The sequence below is a fragment of the Leptonotus elevatus genome, chromosome 2 (assembly GCF_054856555.1).
Source record: "Leptonotus elevatus isolate MCC_2025b chromosome 2, RoL_Lele_1.0, whole genome shotgun sequence".
NCBI lineage: Eukaryota > Metazoa > Chordata > Actinopteri > Syngnathiformes > Syngnathidae > Leptonotus > Leptonotus elevatus.
The window spans coordinates 4545096-4567065 of NC_141240.1; the positions used below are offsets into that span (position 1 = coordinate 4545096).

Here is a 21970-nt window from a genome sequence, read left to right on the forward strand (position 1 = left end):
CAACAATATTGAACAAAAATGAAAAGAAAGAAAGAACGAACGAACGAATGAATGAATGAATGAATGAATGAATGAGTTGCTTTTTTACAGACTCAAGGTCCAGACACAAACAAACCAAATCCACGATCTAAAAACCAAAATATTCAAAAACTACATACACACCAAGGGACATTCAGTGTGATCCCTAGCGTCATCTAGTGGTGAACTAATAATTCATTTATTTTAAAAACCGACTGTTTATGTCAACAGTAGGCCTATGCCAAAAAACATGTTGTATTGCATAAAGAAATATCCATTCATCCATTTTCTTAACCGCTTGTCCTCACAAGGGTAAAGGGATAAAGAAGAAATATATTTTTAAATATAAAATTGTAGGTCTAGTAATCATTAATTATATTACATGGCTGTAGTCTCACCTTACGAGAGCTGCCATATTTCGCCACTATCTTCCTGCTGCAGATGCTCAAAGGACAACTTTGCTGGGCTTCACAACGGCTGCCATGTCGCCGTCGCTTGCCGAGATGCTCGTTAATAAATAAGAATTGGTGGTAGACTTGCGAAAATGTGGTCTCTCTGAGCCACCGTAGTGTGCGTGCTCCTGCGTGCTTCTAATGCTAATCTTTGACCAATAGATGGCACTAAGGACTACACACTGGATCTTTAATAGAGTAGTATCATATAAAAGTCAACAGTACCAATTTTTCCAGAAAATGGGACTGGTATCATGATTCATGTACCACAAGCCGATGTTTGATAAGTGTGCAATGATTTCATTATTGAAATGAAAAAGAAAGAAAGAAAATCTCATATGCTAACTGTAGCTTTAAATTGTAATCACCATTTACCACTAGATGCCTTGGAATATATATTTTCTCACGACTGCCACCTGCGGCCTAAAGCGGAACTGGAGCCTCTTTGTCAAGCAAACTCATTGTGTTCAATTCAATGTAATGATATTCTCTATTTTTTTTATTATTATTTTGTAATGCACCTTTTTTATTTTTTTTATTTCCGGTTTTGGACAGGTGTCGAGGGATACTGGTTTGGCTGCCATGTGCATGTCTGATGATAATCACCGTGGATCCCTGACTGTATGTATCCTCCACCTTCTTGCCAGTGGCTTGCCGTTGAAAAGTATCTTTGGGTACTACCGACGACATCCAGCAAGTGTCGCTGCCAGCAAGGGAAGAGCAACATCCTGCTGCGTCTGCGTGACCGTGACCGCAGCGCTACACAGCGGACGCGGGTGTGTGCCTGTCACCCAGAGGCAGAGGAAGGAAGAAGACAGTGTGCAGATAGAGGAAATCAGAGAGTGACGCTGGTGCAGACATGGACCTGCGCTCTGAGCTACTCAAGTCTATCTGGTATGGCTTCACGGCACTGGATTTGGAGAAGAGTGGAAAGGTCTCCAAGTCTCAGCTGAAGGTGGGTGGATATATCTATCAAATTTTCTCATTTAAAAATATATATAACACTGTCATTTCCTCCCTCAAACTCACACTACCTCTTAAAGTAGGCGTTGGTGTTGCATTGCTTGAATACCAACTATTTCCTATACGAGTTTTATTTATTGTACAAAGCGTCAAATAACAGAAGAAAGTTAGATTTTCAGTATGCACCTCCCTTGTGGACAAAAGTCCAGATAGGAACTTGAGTCCCCATCTCTGAACAGTGTGTATGGTGCAAAGTTGCAGCACTGGACCTGTTAGAGCACCGCCTGTTGAATTGAGAGCAAACAACACAAGTCCTGTGTGTACGTGTGTGTGCGTGTGTGTGTTTGTGCGCGCATTATGTGTCAAAGGAACATTGTTACATTGAGATCTCAAACAATGTGCAAACATGTTGGTCATTGTTGTCTCTGTTTTCAATGCAGCCTGTGTTTTTGCTTGACCTCATGGTGATTATGTCACTGCAGCTCACACTTCATCCCAACCACCTCCATGCTCCTCAGCCCCATGACAGGGCTTATCCCCCTCATGCACGCAGCCAGTGTACGACAGGGCACTGTGCACTTTTGCTCACAAATGCTGTAAGTATGGCCTCGATAGCAGCAGATGTTTTTCTCGAGTGGAGACTTGAGACAGGATGTGGTTGGGGAGTTTGAGGCCTTGCAGCAGGTTTCACAATACTTTCAGGTAAAGGCACTCATGGCAGTCTGCTTAATTACCGAAAAAACCCCATCCATTACTTAACATTGTTTGCATAAATTATGTTGCAAATATATTGATAACGTTTTTAATTATCTACATTCTGCATGTTGCCTTGTGGCATGTTGTACATAGTTACAGAAAAATCCAAATAAGAATACAATACACTAGATAAGTAGTCACTCATTTGTGAAGGTAGTATGGCCATGGGGGATTGACAAGATGTACACACATCTGACCCTCCATTGCCACCCAGTATCCAGTGGGGTGCTTTCCATAATCCATAATACTCCACACAGTTAACGGGCGATTAGAATGGCAAGTGTAAGAAATGCATTTAAGGTTTAGAAGCTTTACAACTAAAACGGTACATGAAGTTGAAAATATCCCCACTGCTGCCCAGCACTGCCCACGAGATGCTTATCACTCATTGGGGAAAGGGATCTCGGGTACAACCCCAGGGCTGGTCTGCCAGGAATTTGTTTGACCAAATTATATAGTGTGTGTGTTTGGGTGTGTGTGGGTGTGTGTGGGTGGGTGGGGGTGTGTGTGTGTGTGTGTGTGTGGGGGGGGGGGTGCTTCAGGTTAGGCCTAACAATGACATAGAGTCGCAAGAAAAAAATTACAAGAGAGAATAAAGTCAGATTTGTCCCAGAAACAAGTCTTATTATTTTTTATTTTTGAAGAAAAAAATCTGTTTGTTTTAAAAAACAACAACATTAAAAAAATATATATATTTGGAGGATGGGGGTATAATTTCAAAGTTACCACACCCTCCTTGTCATGCTTATAAGAATTTTGTGCTGATGTGCAAAATGTATACCGTAGATTGTCATTGTGATTGTCACTGCTATTTACTCAGGCAGCAAAATGTTTCTCTACGTTTCCTTCACTTTACCTCATAAAATTACCACTTTGTCATGGATTACTTTGAATAAAAGTCTCACTCAGAATATCAAACCTGCAGTTCCCTATTTTTTTTAAATTGTTGTTTAAAGACTCCAACCTTGTGGATTTGCAGGTGTTATCACACAACCTCTGCACAGTGTTGCGTATCCCACATGACCCAGTTGCTTTGGAGGAGCACTTCCGCGATGATGATGACGGTCCAGTCTCCAGTCAGGGATACATGCCCTACCTCAACAAATACATCCTAGATAAGGTGATTTCATTATTATTATACTTTACATTTTGTAGGATGGGTCACCCAAATGGTGGTGGGCACCACGCTGCCTCTAAGGACCCAATGAGTAGCGTGTGGGCCCATTCTAATAATAGCTCACCAGTGATGGGAGGGACTAGTGGTGTAGTCCAGGGTATACGCGGGTATACGGAGTATACCCACTTCTTTTTCAGTCAGTATTGAGTATACCCACTTCTAAATTCCCCTCTCACTCTGCTTCATCTATCCTTCCTTCCTTTGCTCAGTCTCCACCTCTGGTTTTCAAGGTATGTGACGTTTAACGGTTAAAAACTGTCATTTTCCTATTGCGTCTGTTTCGCTTGATTGGCATTTGATTTAGGGTATAGTCCTTCCTGATCTCTGACTTTACAGATTATATTTTGGCTTGTAATGTCAACAATAGTAATGAATGAGCACATCAGGAGGTCAAAATGAGAGAAAAGTAGCTAATAACTAGTGCTGCCAAAGTTAAAGCGTTAACTAATTAATTTATCACAAAAAAGTGTTGTTCAATAATGTAAAGGAGATTTTCTTTGAAAATTGCATTCATTTATGTAACTTGTGCGGGTTATTTTTTGTGTGTGTGTTTTTAATTTTTAATAGGGATGTGCAATACCACTTTTTTTTAGACCGATATCGATACTCAAATCTTCAGTACTCACTCATTAGTACTTATTGATACATACAATTTCCCCAAAAAACAATGACAGATAATTAAAAAAAAAAGACATGTATATTGCAACTACAGCAAATTTCCTTAAAATTGAATGAAATTAATGGCAATTATATTTTTTTCAATTTGCCCATAAAAGTCATTTTGCATAGAGCACACAATAAAATGAATTTCCCAAAAATCGATAAATAAAATGAAACAAATAATCCAGTGGCCAGAAAAAAAAAGTCCCAATCAAAATATGTGGTTGTACAACTTGTTTTTAAGGAATAGAGTGAAGTGCAAATAATTAAATTCAATACAATAGGGCTTCAAGTTATTTAGTAATATCTACCATGTTAAGAATTCCTCAAGCTGTTTAGTGTGTGATGTTTAATTATATCTTGTTTTGAAATTCAGGCTTTTAATTTGGAAGGTTGCTCTGTACTTCAGTTTCCTGTTTCCCGTTCTCTCTCTTTCTTCATTACCAATATAATGTAGTATATATAAGAGCTATAATTAGCGTCTGTGAGGGCCGTAAATGAAACCGTTCTATTTTTAGCACCGCAGCTCCGAGGCAATTAAGCGTTGCAGCAAACGTAAACGGGGCAATTAAACAAAGCGAAGTTACGTGAGCTACAAACATATATAACACACATTGAACCACAGATATTCTGTAGGTGATATTACTCATAACAAGCGTACTTACTTATTATCAGTAACGCACACCGAAATGGCGCTGCCGGAAATAATGAAATTAACAAGTGTTACCTCATAAGGAGACACACAGGAAACAAACGAGACGGAACAAAACTTTCGTTCCCCCCAGTCTTTCTGACTGTTCCTGACTGAAAAATGGCTACAAGAGCAGGGGCCGATACCAGTATCGATAACCATCGTGAGTACCGATACCATGAAATGTGGCCTGGTATCGGCCCGACACCAATACCTGGTATTGGTACTCGCCCATCCCTTATTTTTAACTAATATTTTCCAAATTTTTCCTGTCTCACATCGCAGCAATTTTGAAAGTTTAAGTCAAGGTTGTTATTTTTGCTTTTGATAGCTGCTTATTTGAGCTGGCAATGCAGTAAAACATAATTAGACATTTATATCTCTCAAATTGGACGTTAGCCATTTATGTGAATTTGACTCATTACAAAATGTCGTTGACTTTTTCGTATTTTGGGTTATAATGCCCTCATTTGAGGCAATTTGATATGCATAATGACACAATTGAGGCAGTTTTTAAAAATTACCCCTATTTGACCTTTGAAGCCCACTCCTGAAAATGCCCGGGAGTTTTGAGCTGCAAGACCAAGTCAAAAATGTTCAATATCCATCAGGGAAGCCCCAAAGCACTTTGTCGCCAAGATTTGTTCACACAACCTACAGGCTGATCCTCTACTACCGTTAGTTTGACATGTGCACAAAAAGCTTCATGAGTACATAAAGCTTCTTTCAGACTCTGATAATTAATAAAACATTTTTTACATTTACTAAATAGTGGTCGGGGGCCGCTGCTTCATGAAACAAAAAATGTGATCAAGCCCTCCCTAGTAAGTAGATGGCAATAATGTATAGTATTGACTACCTTATAAATCTTTGGCTGTAGTTTACTTAATAATAAGTTTGCTTTTATTTATTTATTTTTATAGGGCACTACATTTTAAAAGTAACATTGGGACATGCGCCAAATTGAATTTAGTTGAGTTTTTTTTTTTATGAAAATGTTTTTGGAAGCAATATGATTGTGCTTGACATTCTGATTAAAATATGAACCCCTAAATTCACATCATACATAGATCCAATCCAAGCCTAATGGTTTGGTGCTAACAATATATTTTTCTTTTTTTTGTAGGTAGTTGAAGGCTCCTTCAACAAGGAAGATGTGGATGAGCTGTGTTGGACTCTGACAGCTAAGAAGAACTACAAACCTGACAGGAGTTCAAACACAGTACTGGCAGAGCGGGACGCATTTCGGATTTGGTGCCTTTTTAATTTTCTATCAGAGGACAAGTACCCTCTGGTGATGGTCCCTGATGAGGTTGGTCTAACACTGAACTGGGCAATTCATTAACCAAAGGGTTCATGTGAGAAACAGGAATTGTTGAGGGCCACACTAATATTCATCCATTCCCCAAACCACATATCCTCATTAAAAACGCATTTGCTCCCAAAAACGTATAAATACATTCTATTTTAAATACTACCATCCTCCCAAAGATGTATTTATAAGTTAAAAAAAAAAAAAAAAATTGTATTCTAGAGCATACAGAAGGCTCTGATGTAGCCGCTGAACTGAAGAGAATGCTTGAAGTAATGATAGTTATTACAAAAACGGCCAGCAGGTGGCAGCGGAGTATAAGGGATCAACCAGCGCCATGTTGCAAAAAGCAATTTCCCCCACTGTTTTAAACAGATTTGTGAATAATGATGAAACTTAGCTATATTCTAATGCTAGTTACTGCAAGATAGAAACAGATAGAAATATACTTTTTTTTCCTGATGAAAGTAGAGACTTTAATCTTTCTTTTGGTAGGTTCCATGTTTTTATAGCAATAGAACAGAATATTCCGTGAGATTTGCAAAATCTGTCAAAATCCAGTAAAACAGCCGGGAGCGAAGGGGGTTGCTATAGTGAAAATGGCTGGAGTGAATGAGTTATGGTCGCAGATGTGCTGGACCCTATTCCAGCTGCGCAAGAGGCGAGGTACACCCCGAACACGCCAGCCAATTGCAGGGCACAAATAGACTAACAGCTGTACTCATTCACACCTATATATACAATTTGCTGTGTCTTGTCTGCATATGTAAATTCGGCTGCGCAAACTCACGCTCCTGATTGGTGGGCTGGTTTCACGCTCGTTCCTGGTTGGCTGCTGTCCTCGCCTTCCACTAGCGTCAGTTTTGGATGTTGTGTTTACAAACAGCAACGGAAAAATATCGGATGAAGTCAGATGATTGTAAATGATAATTTCCACCTCCCATAACAACCACACAGCATGACTGACCCACCCAGAAATATATTTACAAAATAACTCAAAAAATTTCCCCATCGTTTTTTCTTTTTTCTGATATAAAGAATTAAACTGTATTATTATTTCAATGTGGTGTTACTTGTGTAGATAGATATGGTGTATATAGTTACATTGAGGAAATTAAAATGTTAAAACTAAATAATAAGCACTGATGGTGTCCTGGTGTCTTGCACAGGGTACCATTCACATTCAAGCTCACACTGCCATTGGCGATGAGGCGTCAGAACATTAACATTTTTCACACCACAGACCTGTTTCATGTAAGGTAACGCAATATTTTGATGGACGGGCATAAAAACAAATTGTTTAGAATATCTAACTAGGCAGAACAGTCTACTATCCAGTTGAGAATTTAAGTCCAAAAGAAAACAAAAACAACAAACTTTAAATTAAATTTAGGATTCATTTGTAGTGAATTAACAAAAGTATAAAATACAACTGTCAACTCACTGTGTCTTTTTGTTCAAAACTCAACCGTATGAACGATGCAGCAGATTTTTATTTATTTATTTTTAATCACAATGTTTTTTTATCACAATATCAAAAGATATTGATGAATATAGGTTTTCAAAAAAATATATATTTTAGTTTATTTGCTAGGAAAAAATAACCACGTGGTTGTTATACTGCTGTCTGTTCATTCCAATGACAAAGCTCAGGCTGTAATCTGTAAAACAAACATGTCACAAGATCATTTACAAGCACCAAGTGCAGTCTGACTGAAATCTTGTTCCTTGCATCATGGAACACACAGACTCTTTTTACGCCACCATTCGGGCTCCTGTCTTACTTTCAACCTCGCGTTTTGGTTTCCTGTCATTTAGTTTGCACAGACTCTTCCAAGAAAAAGGCCTACATTCAGAGTCCAGATTGGTTTCTTTATGCTAAGCGCCACTGAACATTATCCACCTCATATACACTTTCTAAACTGTGTCAAGAAATCTACGATGACATTCTGTAAATCAAAAGTTGTGAGCCTGGGAATTCACAAAACTGGTAATACATGAATTACCCATCCTTACTTATATTTTCAATTTTATACAGGTATTTTGTTATTTCATGTAAATGTATTTAAACAAATCATCAGAGAAACATTAGACAAGCAAGATTAAAGTAGATTACCCATCACTCACGTCTTGATTTTCAGTATATCCATTTATCTTCTCTTCTCTTCTCTGGTGATAAAACATTACTTTTAATACTTTTATACTACTTTAGACTTTTAATAAAACTTTTACTAATGAAACATAAAGTGAGACTAATAATGATTCATGATTGTCATACATGCATACATGATTGTCATATATCTCACACACAACACACACTACTGCACTTTTACTAAAACCACTCCTATTGATGGTATGCACATATTTATTTTACAATTATGAACACTTTTAACATGACAGCAAAAGCATAGCAACGCTGTTTTTATGTCCAGGCCTCAAACTGAACTGCTTTGTACAGTCAGCTTTTCTCACCTGAGGGAACGCTGTGTGCAGGAGTGCAGCGTGAGCGCTTACTTGGATGGCGCCATGGATGTGTACCAATTTAATAAAGTCCTTCTTTGCCATCATGCTACATTTGATGATGCATGCGGCCGTGTAAGGCTCCATGGCTTGCCATGCCAAATACTGTTTATCTTTGTCCCCTTACATATGAAGAAGACATGTTGTTTACGTGTATTTTTCAGAGTTTTCTGCTGGGAGTATAACAAAACCTGCCACTGTGTCGTTCAAAAATCGTTCACATGCAGATGCCAGAATGAGCATGGTCACAAAAATGTTCATCAGACAGAAATAGTCAACTCAACTTTCTGTCTCAACTCTGAGTTGACTTAAGACAGAAATACACTATGTTCAGTTCAGGTTTGCCCAAAATATGAACAAGTTCATGAACATTTGTTCCGGTATAACTCTGCATGGTAATAATGAAAACATGAATCTCTCTGCATATCTTTTTATCTCCCACCCCCATACAGGCGGAGTACTTACTCAAGAAGATATGCACAGCAATGAGCGTTGAGCTCAATTGTGTTGAACTGGAAGACTTGTTCTCCCAAGAAGTAGTGCAACAGAGAGGCATCACTGTTTGGGTTTTCTTGGAGATGATGGATGCAGGAAAGGTGACCAGAGGCATCGATAGAAGTGTCATCAGCATGGCTATAGAGGAAGTATACAGGGAGATAGTTGGCGATGTCCTTAAAGAGGTAGCAGTCGTGTGTGTGTTCTAAATCCCCAAATGCTTTGCTTTTAGTCCTGACATTGTGTGCGTGTATGTGTTGCAGGGTTATTTGTGGAAAAGAGGCCATCTCAGGAGAAACTGGAAGGAGCGCTGGTTCACTCTGAGGCCGAGCAACTTGTTCTACTACACTGGGGAGGACCGCAAGGAGTGCCAGGGCAACATTGCTTTGGATGGAAACTGTTGTGTGGAGGTAAAAGAAGCAAATGCTTGTTGCAAATATGCTCTTTATTTTCATCAACTGTTTGGACCCTAGTCACTGAAAGTGTAATGGTCTGACTTTGGTATAGGCAGCGTGGGTTCATTTCCCACTCAGTGACAATTTGAGTGTAAATGGTTGTCCTTCTTTATATGTGCTCTACCTAGTCCAGTTAGTGTAGTCCGCCTTTTGCCCTCAGTAAGCTGGGATAGACTCCCTTTAAGGTCCCTGTAACCCTAAACAGGTGACAAGTGACGTTTAAAATGGTTGGATTGATGTTTGGACCTTCTTTACATAAACACAAATATCTAATTGATATGTCAGGAATATTACTGTTGTGACTGTGGGTCATGGGGTCATTGTGTTATGGGTAGGGATGTCCCGATCACACTTTTTGGACCCGAGTGTTAGGGTTCGAAGGCGTGGGATGAGAACCCGAGTGCAGACATGGGAGGCAAACAGTCACTTGCGAGTCTTTTAATTAGTGGACTGATGTGAGCAGGAGGACCAAGGGGGTGCTGAGTCCCAGTAGGGAGCAGGCGATCCACAGGCGAGGTAGCTTCGGCAGGCTGGCAAAGGTACGGCCTCGGCAGGTGCAGGAAATCTAGGCAAAGAGTGCTGATTAGAATAAGGTTCCACTCAAAGGCAAGCGATAAGCTGGCTGCAACTGACTGTGTGACAGTTAGAGTTGATCTGGTGCTGAAGTGACGTCCAAGGCTGGCTTTTGTAGGCTGCTGATTGTGATTACGTGCACCTGGCTTCTGCTCCAGCTGTGTCTCCTCCACCTCGCCCAGCAGTGTGATTCTCTCACGCACATATACACACAAACAGGGAACAAATGGGCAGGGCTCATGGGGAGAAAGCGGGGTCCGAGTCAGTGTCACTTAATTTTGAGATCAGTTGATTCCGAGTCCCGATCCAATACCTCGGCATTTTATTAAGCAGAAGTTTAGTGGTTTTTATAAAAACAAAACTACCCCAACTTCTTTTATATGCTGAGTGGACAGTGGTTAAACTAAGGAAACCATTTAAACCCCCCTTTTTGGCACATCTCTGAGTTACTCAAAGGGCTATTATTAACCAGTATATACATTTTTCACAAGAGCTTTATTTTTGAGAACCTACTGTTGTTTTACTTTAGGAAGAAAAAATACTGTATGTATGTGTGTGAAACAAGCCAACTTCACAACAAACAAAATGCTGCACTTGAAGAGCTAACAAGCAAAATTTATTTAATCTTACCATATCATGACATTGGGTCTGGACTCCAACAGTCTAGACTGCCAGCCCGGGCGGGATTTGGCGGCCCCACTAGGACGTCCGACCCTTAGGATTCGCGCTAGGCTAGGCTAGGCTAGGCACCGGGCTCCCTTTGAAGGGCGTCCAGACTCCATGTACTCCAGAGTTGCCGGCGCACGCACCGCAGCTAAATCCGCCGGGATTGCACAAAACACTTCCAAGTCGCCAGCTCCTAATGGCGGCAGGCCTGCTTGGCTGCCCGTCAATGAAGTGCAGCGGGGAAGCAACGCATCTACTGTATATCCTTTCCCCCACCCGAAATGCTCACTTTGCACACAGTTCAAGTCGCACCAACTCCGCACCTCTGTGCCATTTCCTTGTTTAGCCCCTCCGCTCGATGGCATTAATACTGTCACTGTAGTAAAGTAATGCCATACTACACGCAATGTGTGGAAACATGAAGTGTCAGTCTGTGCCACCGCCCAACTCCAGATTTAATAAAAAAGTTATAAAAAATAACCTCATATATTTATCCGAGTCCTGATCGGGAGACAACATCCGATTCCGATCGAGTCAGCAAGCACGTGATCGGGCCCGATTTCCGATCACGTGATCGGATCGGTTCATCCCTAGGTATGGTCCTGTATTTGTCCCTAGTAATGATGATATTGTCAGTTGCTAGGTCCTGTATTTAGGTCCTGTACTTACTCACTCTTATTTTGTCATATAGGCCTTTATTCTGTCGTAAAAAATGGAGCATGGTCCAAGCTGGCATTTGATGAGTGACATTTTTGTCAGTTTGTCGTGGTTTCCCTGCATCCAGCCTGCTCAAGGTTCTTAGTCCTGCTCTCTGTTGTTAGTTTGTATTACTGAATATAAACACTTGAACTTTTCCATTTCCATGTCCTGTCTGCTTTTGGGTCCCAATTCTGCTCCGCACGTGACTACTGAAGAATCAAAGTAAAACATTGTATTATTGTTCCATAATCTTTTGCATGCTGTCTTTTGTTAAGGTGCTGCCAGACCGTGATGGTAAAAGGTGCATGTTTTGTTTAAAAACGCTTTCCAAAACATATGAGATGAGCTCGTCTGACACCAAACAGAGACAAGAATGGACAACAGGTTAGGAGAAATCAATATATCACTCCTATAGAGGTTATTTGATTACTTCCTCATCTGTCATCCGCCAACAGCCATTCAGACAGCTATCAGGCTACACGTGGAGGGGAAGACGTCCCTTCACAAGGACTTGAAGCTGAAGCGGCATGAGCAGCGTGGGAAGAGGCAACAAGCCAAAGAGGAGGAGCTGCAGAGGCTCCGGGCCCTCCAGGAGGAACGGGAACGAAAACTGGCGGAGCTAGAGCTCTTGAGGGAGGCGCAGAAGCAGGCCCAGGTTCTCCTGGAGCAGGACGAAGAGAGGAGGCGCCAGCAACATGAGCAGCTCCAGCAGACTTTGGAGGTGCAGCTGCGGGAGGCCGAGCAGGTGAGCGCGGCAGTAAATGCAAGAAGGTTCACAAAAGAGTTGGCTATGAGAGATTACCTTCCTACTGTGCGGGTGTCAAGGTGCGAATCAGCATGCAGACGGAGATGGCTCTGAAAGAAGAGGAAGCGGAAAGGCAGCGAAATAGGATCCGTGAGCTGGAAGAGATGCAGAAGCGACTGGAGGAAGCACTGCAGCAGGAGATCAGAGCCAGGCTGGATGAGGAGGCCTTCCGCTATGCTCAAGCAGGGTAAAGTCATGTCTTTAACCAGGAAAATACGAACATTATTTACCCTGTCCTACATCTTATTACAAATCTGCAAAACATTATTAGGACTACTCATGTTGCAGTATAAGTGCCCTTTTGGACCCGGTGCAAGCCCAACCAAGCAATGTCTGTCATCTAGTGGTGAATAGTGATATAGCAACTTAAAACTATATAGTGGAATCCCGCTATTTACGGGGAATAGGGAGCAGGCCGGTCCATGAATAGCGATAATCCGCGTATTGACATCCATTGAAATGCATTTGGGGTAATAAACAAAAAATAGAACCCCAAAAAATTGAGGGGGGAACCCCAAAATTTCTATATGGAATTTGCGGGTGCCAAGCCACAATTTATATTATATATATATATTTTTTAGATATATATTAATCAAGGGTCCACTCAGTGTATGATTGTGAGCCACCAGTTGCCCATCCCTGATTTAGAGTCTTTAATGAACCAATTGCAACGTGGTGAACCAAAGGCCTGGCCCAACGGGACTGAACTCAAGAATCTTGAAAAGAATAACTCGGCGACTCACATGTGCACACCAGGCGATTGATCTTTGGAGACATAACAAACTCACTGCAATGTGAAAACATTGACCATTGGTGTTCTCTTTAGGAAACAACGTCTTGAAGTGCCACATATAAAACTGTATTTAAGAGAAGCAAAGAGCAATAAATGAGAGTGTGTGGATATTAGATAGTCTTACATGCTGGTTGTTAGATAGAGTATGGGAGAAAACCCACGCAAGCACGGAAAGAACATGTAAACCCCACACAGGACGGCCTGAATCCAAATTCAAACTCAGAACCCTGACATGCAAACCACCATTTAAACCTATGCAAGGTAGAGTCAGTAAACACTACGTTTATTATTTGTAATATTTATTTAATTATTCATGAGTCATGTACGTGTTGATACTTGATAGTTGTGTAGTAGTGTACGTGCATTTTGGGCGGCTTGTTTCAGGTGTTGGGTAAACACTATCAGAATTTAACACTGGGGAAACCTGCAGTGTCACTCACTCACTTTCAGCCATGCTGCCTTAGTTCACTTGGGATATGTTTTTTGTGTAGCAAATATTTCAAATGAAAAGTGTTCAAGTTATGCTATCTTCCTGAGGAAGCAGAGTTGCTCACAGAGAAAGTTGCCGTCATTGACATTTATTGTGACCTTGTGTTTGCGCTCTCAGCAAATTGTGCATGGCAATCAAGACATCGCTGATCTTAACTCCTCAGAATCCATGTTATCATTGTTCTCAATCACGCAGTCTATTGAGACCCCTACATTTCATCATAGCACCCCTGAAAATACCCACTGTTGAGTGTTTAAATTTTACTATATATTTTTTGTCCAATATTTTCTTTTAACAATGAGATATACAAGTCTCACAATATATATGTGTTTACATTGTTATGCCGCCTCCTCTCTGATGTCAATACAGCCTTTTAGTTATCAGTAATCATGTATCTTTTTATTTATTTATCTTTATTTCGAACATGTAAACAAACAAACAAAAAAACTAAATAGAAGAAACAAACAGAAGTATAAGATAAAGCACAATAGACACTTTGACATGCTCAAAAGGGGTTAGGAGGAAATACAGACTTATCTAGTCCTACCCCTTACATAAGATCCTACATCTTTTATATTGACTTATCAGTATTCATAATGAAGCAAAAACAGGAAACTGTACTAAATACAACTATACAATACATTCAAAATGTGGATATAAAAATATAACTATATATAAATATTAGAAATAATTGTATAATACTTCTAAACAGTTAATGGATAAATAACATTAAACGATATGAACGTTATAAGATATTGTATATAAGTATTAAAACAAATTTCATATTATGTTACAATATAGTATTTCTTTCCAAACAACATATAAAAAGCAATATCTTATATCTATCCATAACCATGTCATCAGATGAACAGTGAGGAAAATAAGTATTTGAACACCCTGCGATTTTGCAAGTTCACCCACTTAGAAATTATGGAGGGGTCCTAAATTTTCCTCATAGGTGCATGTCCACTGTGAGAGACACAATCTAAAATAAAAACTTAGGAAATCATGTTGCATGATTTTTAAGGAATTCATTTGTATGTTAGGGCTAAAAATAAGTATTTGAACATATGCCAATCATCAAGAATTCTGGCTCTTAAAGACCTGTTACTGTGCCTTCAAAAAGACCAACCCAAATCCACTTATTAATCTAATTTGGAAGCACCTTTTTGATGTTGTTAGGTGTAAAAATATGTGCACCTCACAATCTGTCAGACGACAAAGGCTACCATGGGCAAAACCAAAGAGCTGTCAAAAGACACCAGGGACAAAATTGTAGATCTCTCCACAAGGGTGAAATGGGCTACGGGGCTATTGCCAAGCACCTTGGTGAAAAAAAATTAACTGTTGGAGCAATTGCTGGAAAATAGAAGAGGGTAATGACTGTCAACCTCCCTTGGACATGCAAGATTTCAAATTTGTGGGGTATCAGTGATGCTAAGAAAGGCGGAGAATCAGCTTGATGAAGCCAACAGTACCACATGATCTGCAAAAAGCAGAATACTGTGGTCCCCAAACCATGCCATGACTGCACCTAGAAACTCTGTCCATAAAGGTAATAAACAGAATCGGTGACAAAGGGCAGACTTGTCCAGCACTCACTGGAAACAAATTCAACTTACTGCTTACTCTGACACCGGTTAAAAAAGGATCTAACAGCCAGAACTAGGGGCATCCAGTTCCCCATACTCTTGGAGCAGGATCCACAGAACTCCATGACTTGTACACTCCCATGCACCCTCAAGAACCCTGCCCTTAATTCTGAGTCTGAGATTCGACTTCCTGACGGACCCTCCTCTCCAGCACCCCTGAATAGACCTTCCCAGGGATTCTGAGGAGTGTGATTCCCCTCTAGTTGGAATACACCTGCATCTTCTTAGAAAGGAGAACCACCACCTTGGTCTGCGAATCCAGATGCACTCCCAGTGGTTAATTTATTTTCACTGCATGTACTGGCTCCTTATTTTGTGGCACTGTGAATAACCAAACGGCACATTTGAACAACATTCTCAGATTCCGAATGGTCTGAGTGTGCAGCGTACTCGGAGCCTATCTCCGAACACCCCCACGCTGAGGGAACAGAGATTTTGTGTGTGACTAACTCTTATGTTAATGGGCTCGGTTCTTGTGAAACAACAACCCCCCTCCCTTGTTCCACTTTAGAAGGAAGAAAAATAGCACACACACACACACACACAAAATCAAAATAGCGAGACGAGCCTGCAAACATGTTATGGTCACAAATGAAAATCCATTACGGTTAAAGATGAAAATCCGCCAAACAGCGAGCGGTGAACCGCAATGTAGCGAGGGAACACTGTATTTCATTTTTCCTTCAATCATAGATTCCCATTGAAGTGAAATGAAAACAACAAATACAGTAATAGTTTGATCATTATTGTGCATGTCGCTCATTCAAATCAAGGTTAAGAACAAATTATATGACAGAAATTAGTGGTGCCATAGGTGAACATGTTTGTGTTCCAAACGGAGTTTGTCAAATAGGCAGTTTGCTTGACGACAGCTGACACATCCCCTGAGGACCTTCTGTATAGTGGCCTTTAAAAGACAAAATACGTTTGTTAAGACATTTTTGTGGATGTTCTGGGCTGGGTGCAGGTTACTTGCTGAGGAAGAGGAAAAAATGAAGGCACTGATGACCCTGCAAGAGGAGCAGGAAGAGTATATCCTGAAGACACAGCGGGAGAAGCAAGAGCTAAAGCAGGAGATGGAAGCCAAATCCCGGTCCCTGGATGAGGCGCAGAGGCAACTTGAGGGGGTCCGGGCCAACCGACACAGGGTTGACCAGGATGTAGTGGTAGGTAAAAAACACAACTGCAATCCTCATTTCTTTATTGCCGAAAACAATTGCCTCAGTTTTGTTTTGTTTTAGCTGAGAGTCTTTATGTAATGTGAGGGTAGCATCAGTGCTGTAGTTTACTGACCAATGACAGCTGTGCAAATGATGCAGAGAGTTATCAAGCAAAGAAAGTGACCAGTAGTGTGGTAATTATGATACAACTTTGAATGTGTAATGATGCCCAAAGTTGATAGCGATCTAAAATATCCAACCTGTCAAATATCTATTTCATCAAAAAGAGATGTGAATTCACTTGAATGGAATGTTAACTGATAAAGGTTAAAGTTAAAGTACCATTGCTTGTCACGCCCATCTTAGTGGGGTGAAATTCGTTCTCTGCATTTGATCCATCCACTGAGGGAGTGGTGAGCAGCAGCAGGGGCTTGCGCTCTGGAATACTTTGGTGATCTAACCCCCCAATTCCAACCCACAATACTGAGTGTCAAGCAGGGAGGCAAATGGGTCCCATTTTTATAGTCCTTGTTATGAACCGGCCAGGGAGTTAACCCACAATCTCCCAATCTCAGGGAAGACACTCTTCCACTAGCCGACTGAGCTGGTAAACGCAAATGATATCACTGCTCTCCATTGTAAATCCTTCTGCTGCCAGCATGGCTGTGTAAACAAATGCAGCAGGGATTGGTCATGTGATGCCTGGAGGTTTATACTCAGAGTGCCACTGCCATCAATCACCTGTGTAGTAGTAATTACGCTTACCCAGGAGGCAAAAAATAAAGAAAAACTCACATTGTCCACTCACCAGGGTTACATGCCCCCCACCCCAACCCCCCCACAGAAGGACTGGTGGAGGGATTTAATGGCAAAAGGGAAGAAGCTATTGGAATGGCTGCTGGCTTTAGTGTGCATACTCCATAGTATATTAGCGCCTACCTGAGGGAAAGAGCTGGAAGAAGTAGTAACCAGGAAGTGTCTCCTGTTGCAGGCCGTGCTTTCTCAGCAGCCACAGGAAGTATTTCCTTTGCTGGGCCTTTTTCAGGACGGAGTTGATGTTGGTGTCCCACTTCAGGTCCTGGGAGATTGTAATTCCCAGGAACTGTATGTTTTTTAAAATATGTTTTGATGGCTTGTTTTGATCCTCTATGTATATAGGATGCTCAAAAGAAACTTCGACAAGCGAGCACCAACGTCAAACACTGGAATGTTCAGATGAACAGACTGATGCGACCCATTGGACCTGGCGGTGAGTCTCCACTCAATACATGCAGTGTGACATTACAAGCAGTGCAAAAGGAACAAAATGTGGCTCAGTGCAGGTCCATAATGGGCTTCCTGTCCCTTTTTATTTAATATCCACAAGTCAAAAAACCCTGAATTAACATGATTGTCTCTGTCCTGTGCATGCCCTTTGTCCAGATAAAAGACCTTTGTTGAGAAGCTCCCTACCATCTTTCCAAATTCCGAGCCAGAGAGATCCTGGGCTGAATCTCAGAAGGATATCAGGATCCGAGGATCAAAATGAGGAATGTAAAGACAATGTTGACGATGGCCGCAGATGCGATTCAGATTTAGAGAGACGCAACTCCCATGTTTCTAATGGAGACCTGAACGTCTCCTAAATACATGTTTCACATATGATGCATATCCAACCAATCGTTGGTATTTTTTGACTGGAGGAGTTAAGCATTTAAAACTGAAGTGGCAGTATCAAAATGTTCAACAATGTTAAATATACTGATTTCATATTTTTAATTGTCTTAATGAGGCACTGTGCCTGCATTTTTAACCAGATCTGATCTAGACACCAAACACGCCATCATTGTGATGTCAAAACACAAACGTTAGGACACATTATAAAAGCTAACAATGCTTATCAGCATTTCATATTTAGGCTCAGGAGGTGGCTCAAATTTTCTGTGTATAAAGATTCAGAGAATCTTTTCCTTTGTACGACATAGTACTTCCTTTTTTACATTTAAGGAAGATTATTTTCATCATTTGAATGTTATGACATGTGCAACGTCACTTTACTTTTACTGTGTCAATATAACAATATGACGAGGAAACCATATTTACATACAGTATGTACATTCAAATAATGAAACAAATGCAAAGCGTGACTGTCTGAATGTATCCTCATTGGCTGTTTTTTTTCCCAGTCACTGTAGATGCATCATTGGTCAAGAGATGTGTCAATCATGATAGCGGCACTACTGTCATGTCGCTCAATGTTTGTACAAGTAATTGCTTAAAGCAGCATGGATTATGATGGGGACCAGTAAGTAATACATAACAGCAAGTAAATCTTAACATGTATCTTATTAATTGTTAGGGTCTGAGCAGCAGTCTTACATTTGTTTGTATTCTTCCAACTAATGAATGTCCTTTTTAAGGACCAAAAGAGGCCTGAAAACTCACCAATGTTTGCTCTGATGCGTATAATGATGAAACTGTATTTTTAACAAGACAGAAGTGAATACAAAGTTACTATAACTGGGGCTCGAACTCATGCCAGAAAAATCACCACCCTTCACTGAGAAAGACATAGAAACTACTCAGCCGACAAGAAACCTTTAACCATTATTTGAATTGTTGGTGGCTATAAGAACCAAATACCAGCAGTTAACGTTAACAATATTGTAATATAAATTTGATATTTTCAAAAGACAGTTACTCATACAGTACAGTGTCGTACAAAACAAGCATACAATGGCTCGAGGCAGGGTTATTATAGTTTTGGAATTTCATTTATAATTAGGTATTTTATTTTATTTTGTGTTTTGTTTTTTAAATTTAGTTGGTGTTTAGGGCAACTTTGTTAGTTTCTATTTTAGCTTTAGTTTAGTTTTTGTTAGATTTAGTGTTAGTTTTATCTTTTTTTATTGTGTGCATTACTTATGCGCAAGATCCTAAAACAGCATGGTAAGTATTGTGTTTTTTTTTTTAAACAAAACTATTATTTAAAAAAACATTTTAAAGAAAACAACCATGCAAAAATCATATACAGATTCTTCATAATGAATTACAATGAGTTCAGTGCATAATGCCACTTTTAGGGGTGCCTTGTTTGCCAAGTTGCCAAACAACAAAAGCAGGGAAGCCATTCTACTGACTTCTATATGAATGGGCTGTCAATAGGACCCTTGCTGCTGAAGCCAGAGGGCAGCCATCTTACGTTGCCACTTTTACTGACAACTTGTAATTTTTTTGCTGAAAACACTTAGCGGTGCGTGTTTTACGCCAGGATCCCTGTATGGAGTCATGCCTCGCAAAGAGCAAACTTCACTATTTGCATCAACCATCCTGAGTACATTATCTCAATATCGTGAATTGTGACTCAGAGAGGTTAGGTTTACATTTCACAGCCATTTTTTTTTCCTCATGGGCTTTACTTTCCCTTGATTGTTGACGGCTATGACAACGTGATACAGATGAATATTTGAGTAGCACTTGGAGATATACTTTCGGAGACAAAATTAAAAATATTTTTCTTGGCAAAGTGAAAGTAGAAGTGGCAAAGGCCAAACAAGGAGCTTACGATGACTTGTATGCTAGGTTGGACAGTAAGGAGGGAGAGACTGATTTACCGGTATACAGGTTGGCAAGGCAAAGAGACAGAGATTGGAAGGACGTGCAACAGGTTAGGGTAATAAAGGATAGGATAAGGATGGAAGTGTGTTGACAAATGCCAGTAGTGTGATGGGAAGATGGAAAGAGTACTTTGAAGAGTTGATGAATGAGGAAAATGAGAGAGAACGAAGCGTAGGTGAGAGGTGACTGTTGTGGACCAGGAAGTAGCAAAGATTAGTAAGGACGAAGTGAAAAGGGCATTGAAGAGGATGAAGAGTGGAAAGGCACTTGGTCCTGATGATATTCCTGTGGAGGTATGGAAGTGTCCAGGAGAGGTAACAGTAGAATTTCTGACTGGGTTGTTCAACAGGATCTTAGATAGTGACAAGATGCCTGAGGAATGGAGAAGTGTGCTGGTGCCAATTTTTAAGAACAAGGGAGACGCGCAGATTTGTGGCTACAATAGAGGAATAAAGCTGATGAGCCACACAATGAAGCTATGGGAAAGAGTAGTTGAAGCTAGACTGAGGGCAGAGGTGACCATTTGTGAGCAGCAGTATGGTTTCATGCCAAAAAAAAGTACCACAGATGCAGTATTTGCTTTGAGGATGTTGATAGAGAAGTACAGAGATGGTCAGAAGGAGCTGCATTGTGTCTTTGTGAGAAAGCTTATGATAAGGGTGCCCAGAGAGGAACTGTGGTTTTGTATGAGGAAGTCTGGAGTGGCAGAGAAGTATGTTCAAGTGGTGCAGGACATTTATGACAGTAAGACAGTGGTGAGGTGTGCTGTAAGTGTGACGGAAGAGTTCATGGTGGAGGTGGGACTACATCAGGGATCATCTTCTGTAGTTAGTAGGATACACTCTTGTTTATCTCCTTTTAGCAGATTAACATATGACTGGCTACTTGTAATGCAGCCGGCGGTGCACGCGCTGCACGGCAATGTAAGGTATCTTAAAGTATCAATACTCACTTAATGGATCGATACTGCGGATTGGGACAACAACTATCGCGATATACTGCTAAACGATATTTTGTCCCAGCCCGAGTGTCCAATATGTAGCTCTGCAAGTAGTTTTTCTCTAAGGTATGGTGGAATGATGACATAATAGCATCCCCACAATTAACATCCATTCTGGTCTGAAAGCACATCTCGTGTCACCAGGTAAGGCTGGAAGGTGGGTGTCATCTCTCCTCTCCTTCTACGAGAGATGATAATCCTTCATCTGTGACAATACCGTATCAGTGTGAGTGTGTTTCTTCATGTGAGCCGAGTTGACTGGGGCAGCAGACACCTCAAAGTAAAATATTTCTGCTTGCGTAGGCTCAGAGTGTGTGACAGATAGAGGGAGCCTTGACAGTCCATCAGCATTCTGATGTTGGTCTGACTTTCTCTACTTGATTACATACTGGTGAGCAGACAACAGCAGGGCCCTTCGCTTCATACGACTGGCTGCCAGCGAGGGAATGCTCATGTGAGAACCAAAGACAGAGGTTAATGTTCTGTCAATAGTGTGAATTTCCTCTCAAATAGATACCGACGAATCAGTATGCAGATACAATTGTATTTGTTAAGTGCCTATGAGGAGCTGATCTGGTTTCTTCTACTGGAAAAAACATCTGCCTTGTTTGGGAGAAGATTCTCTCAGGGAGGCCTGACCCTGTTACACTGCTTAGTCTCCAACCAGCATCAAGCAGCAACACTTGCTTTAGAGACATTAGCACCATCATTAAAATCATAGAATGTTCCCCTTGTTTATTCCCTTGCAGATCCACATTATGCTAGCTCTATTGTCAATAAAGTTTAAATTTGTCCAAAAAGAGGTGGACTGGATCATTCAAGTAACCACTGAAGACCAAGGTCCGAAATGCACCGCCGTCTGTACGTGAAAAAGGACGCATGAGCAATGCACTGACGAAGCAGCTGATTCGATTAAGCTAAATATTCCCAATCCGTGACTTTAGAGAAGCACAAAAGTCAAACCAAAGCTTGCTAGCTTTTCGTTAAAACAACAACAACAATGACAAAATGCAACAATAATGTTATTTTTAAATAT

General features: G+C 40.6%; 1 protein-coding gene across 3 annotated transcripts; it reads left to right on the forward strand.

Annotated features, from left to right (window-relative positions):
- The first annotated feature begins 1224 nt into the window (after positions 1-1224).
- Positions 1225-21694, forward strand: LOC147178213 (differentially expressed in FDCP 6 homolog). Of its 3 annotated transcripts, none has more exons than XM_086067212.1 (12): positions 1225-1425; positions 1874-2029; positions 3169-3309; positions 5844-6029; positions 9002-9229; positions 9308-9454; positions 11713-11821; positions 11893-12182; positions 12263-12429; positions 16145-16343; positions 17496-17586; positions 17760-21694. In XM_086067212.1, exons 1-12 carry the CDS (start codon positions 1330-1332, stop codon positions 17960-17962), a joined length of 2013 nt encoding a protein of 670 aa, XP_085923338.1. In that variant the 5' UTR covers positions 1225-1329; the 3' UTR covers positions 17963-21694. The 3 variants fall into 3 exon arrangements, with proteins under 3 accessions (XP_085923338.1, XP_085923339.1, XP_085923340.1); XM_086067213.1 differs by having other exon boundaries at positions 1916-2029; XM_086067214.1 differs by lacking the exon at positions 1874-2029 and having other exon boundaries at positions 1226-1425.
- Positions 21695-21970: the final 276 nt, after the last annotated feature.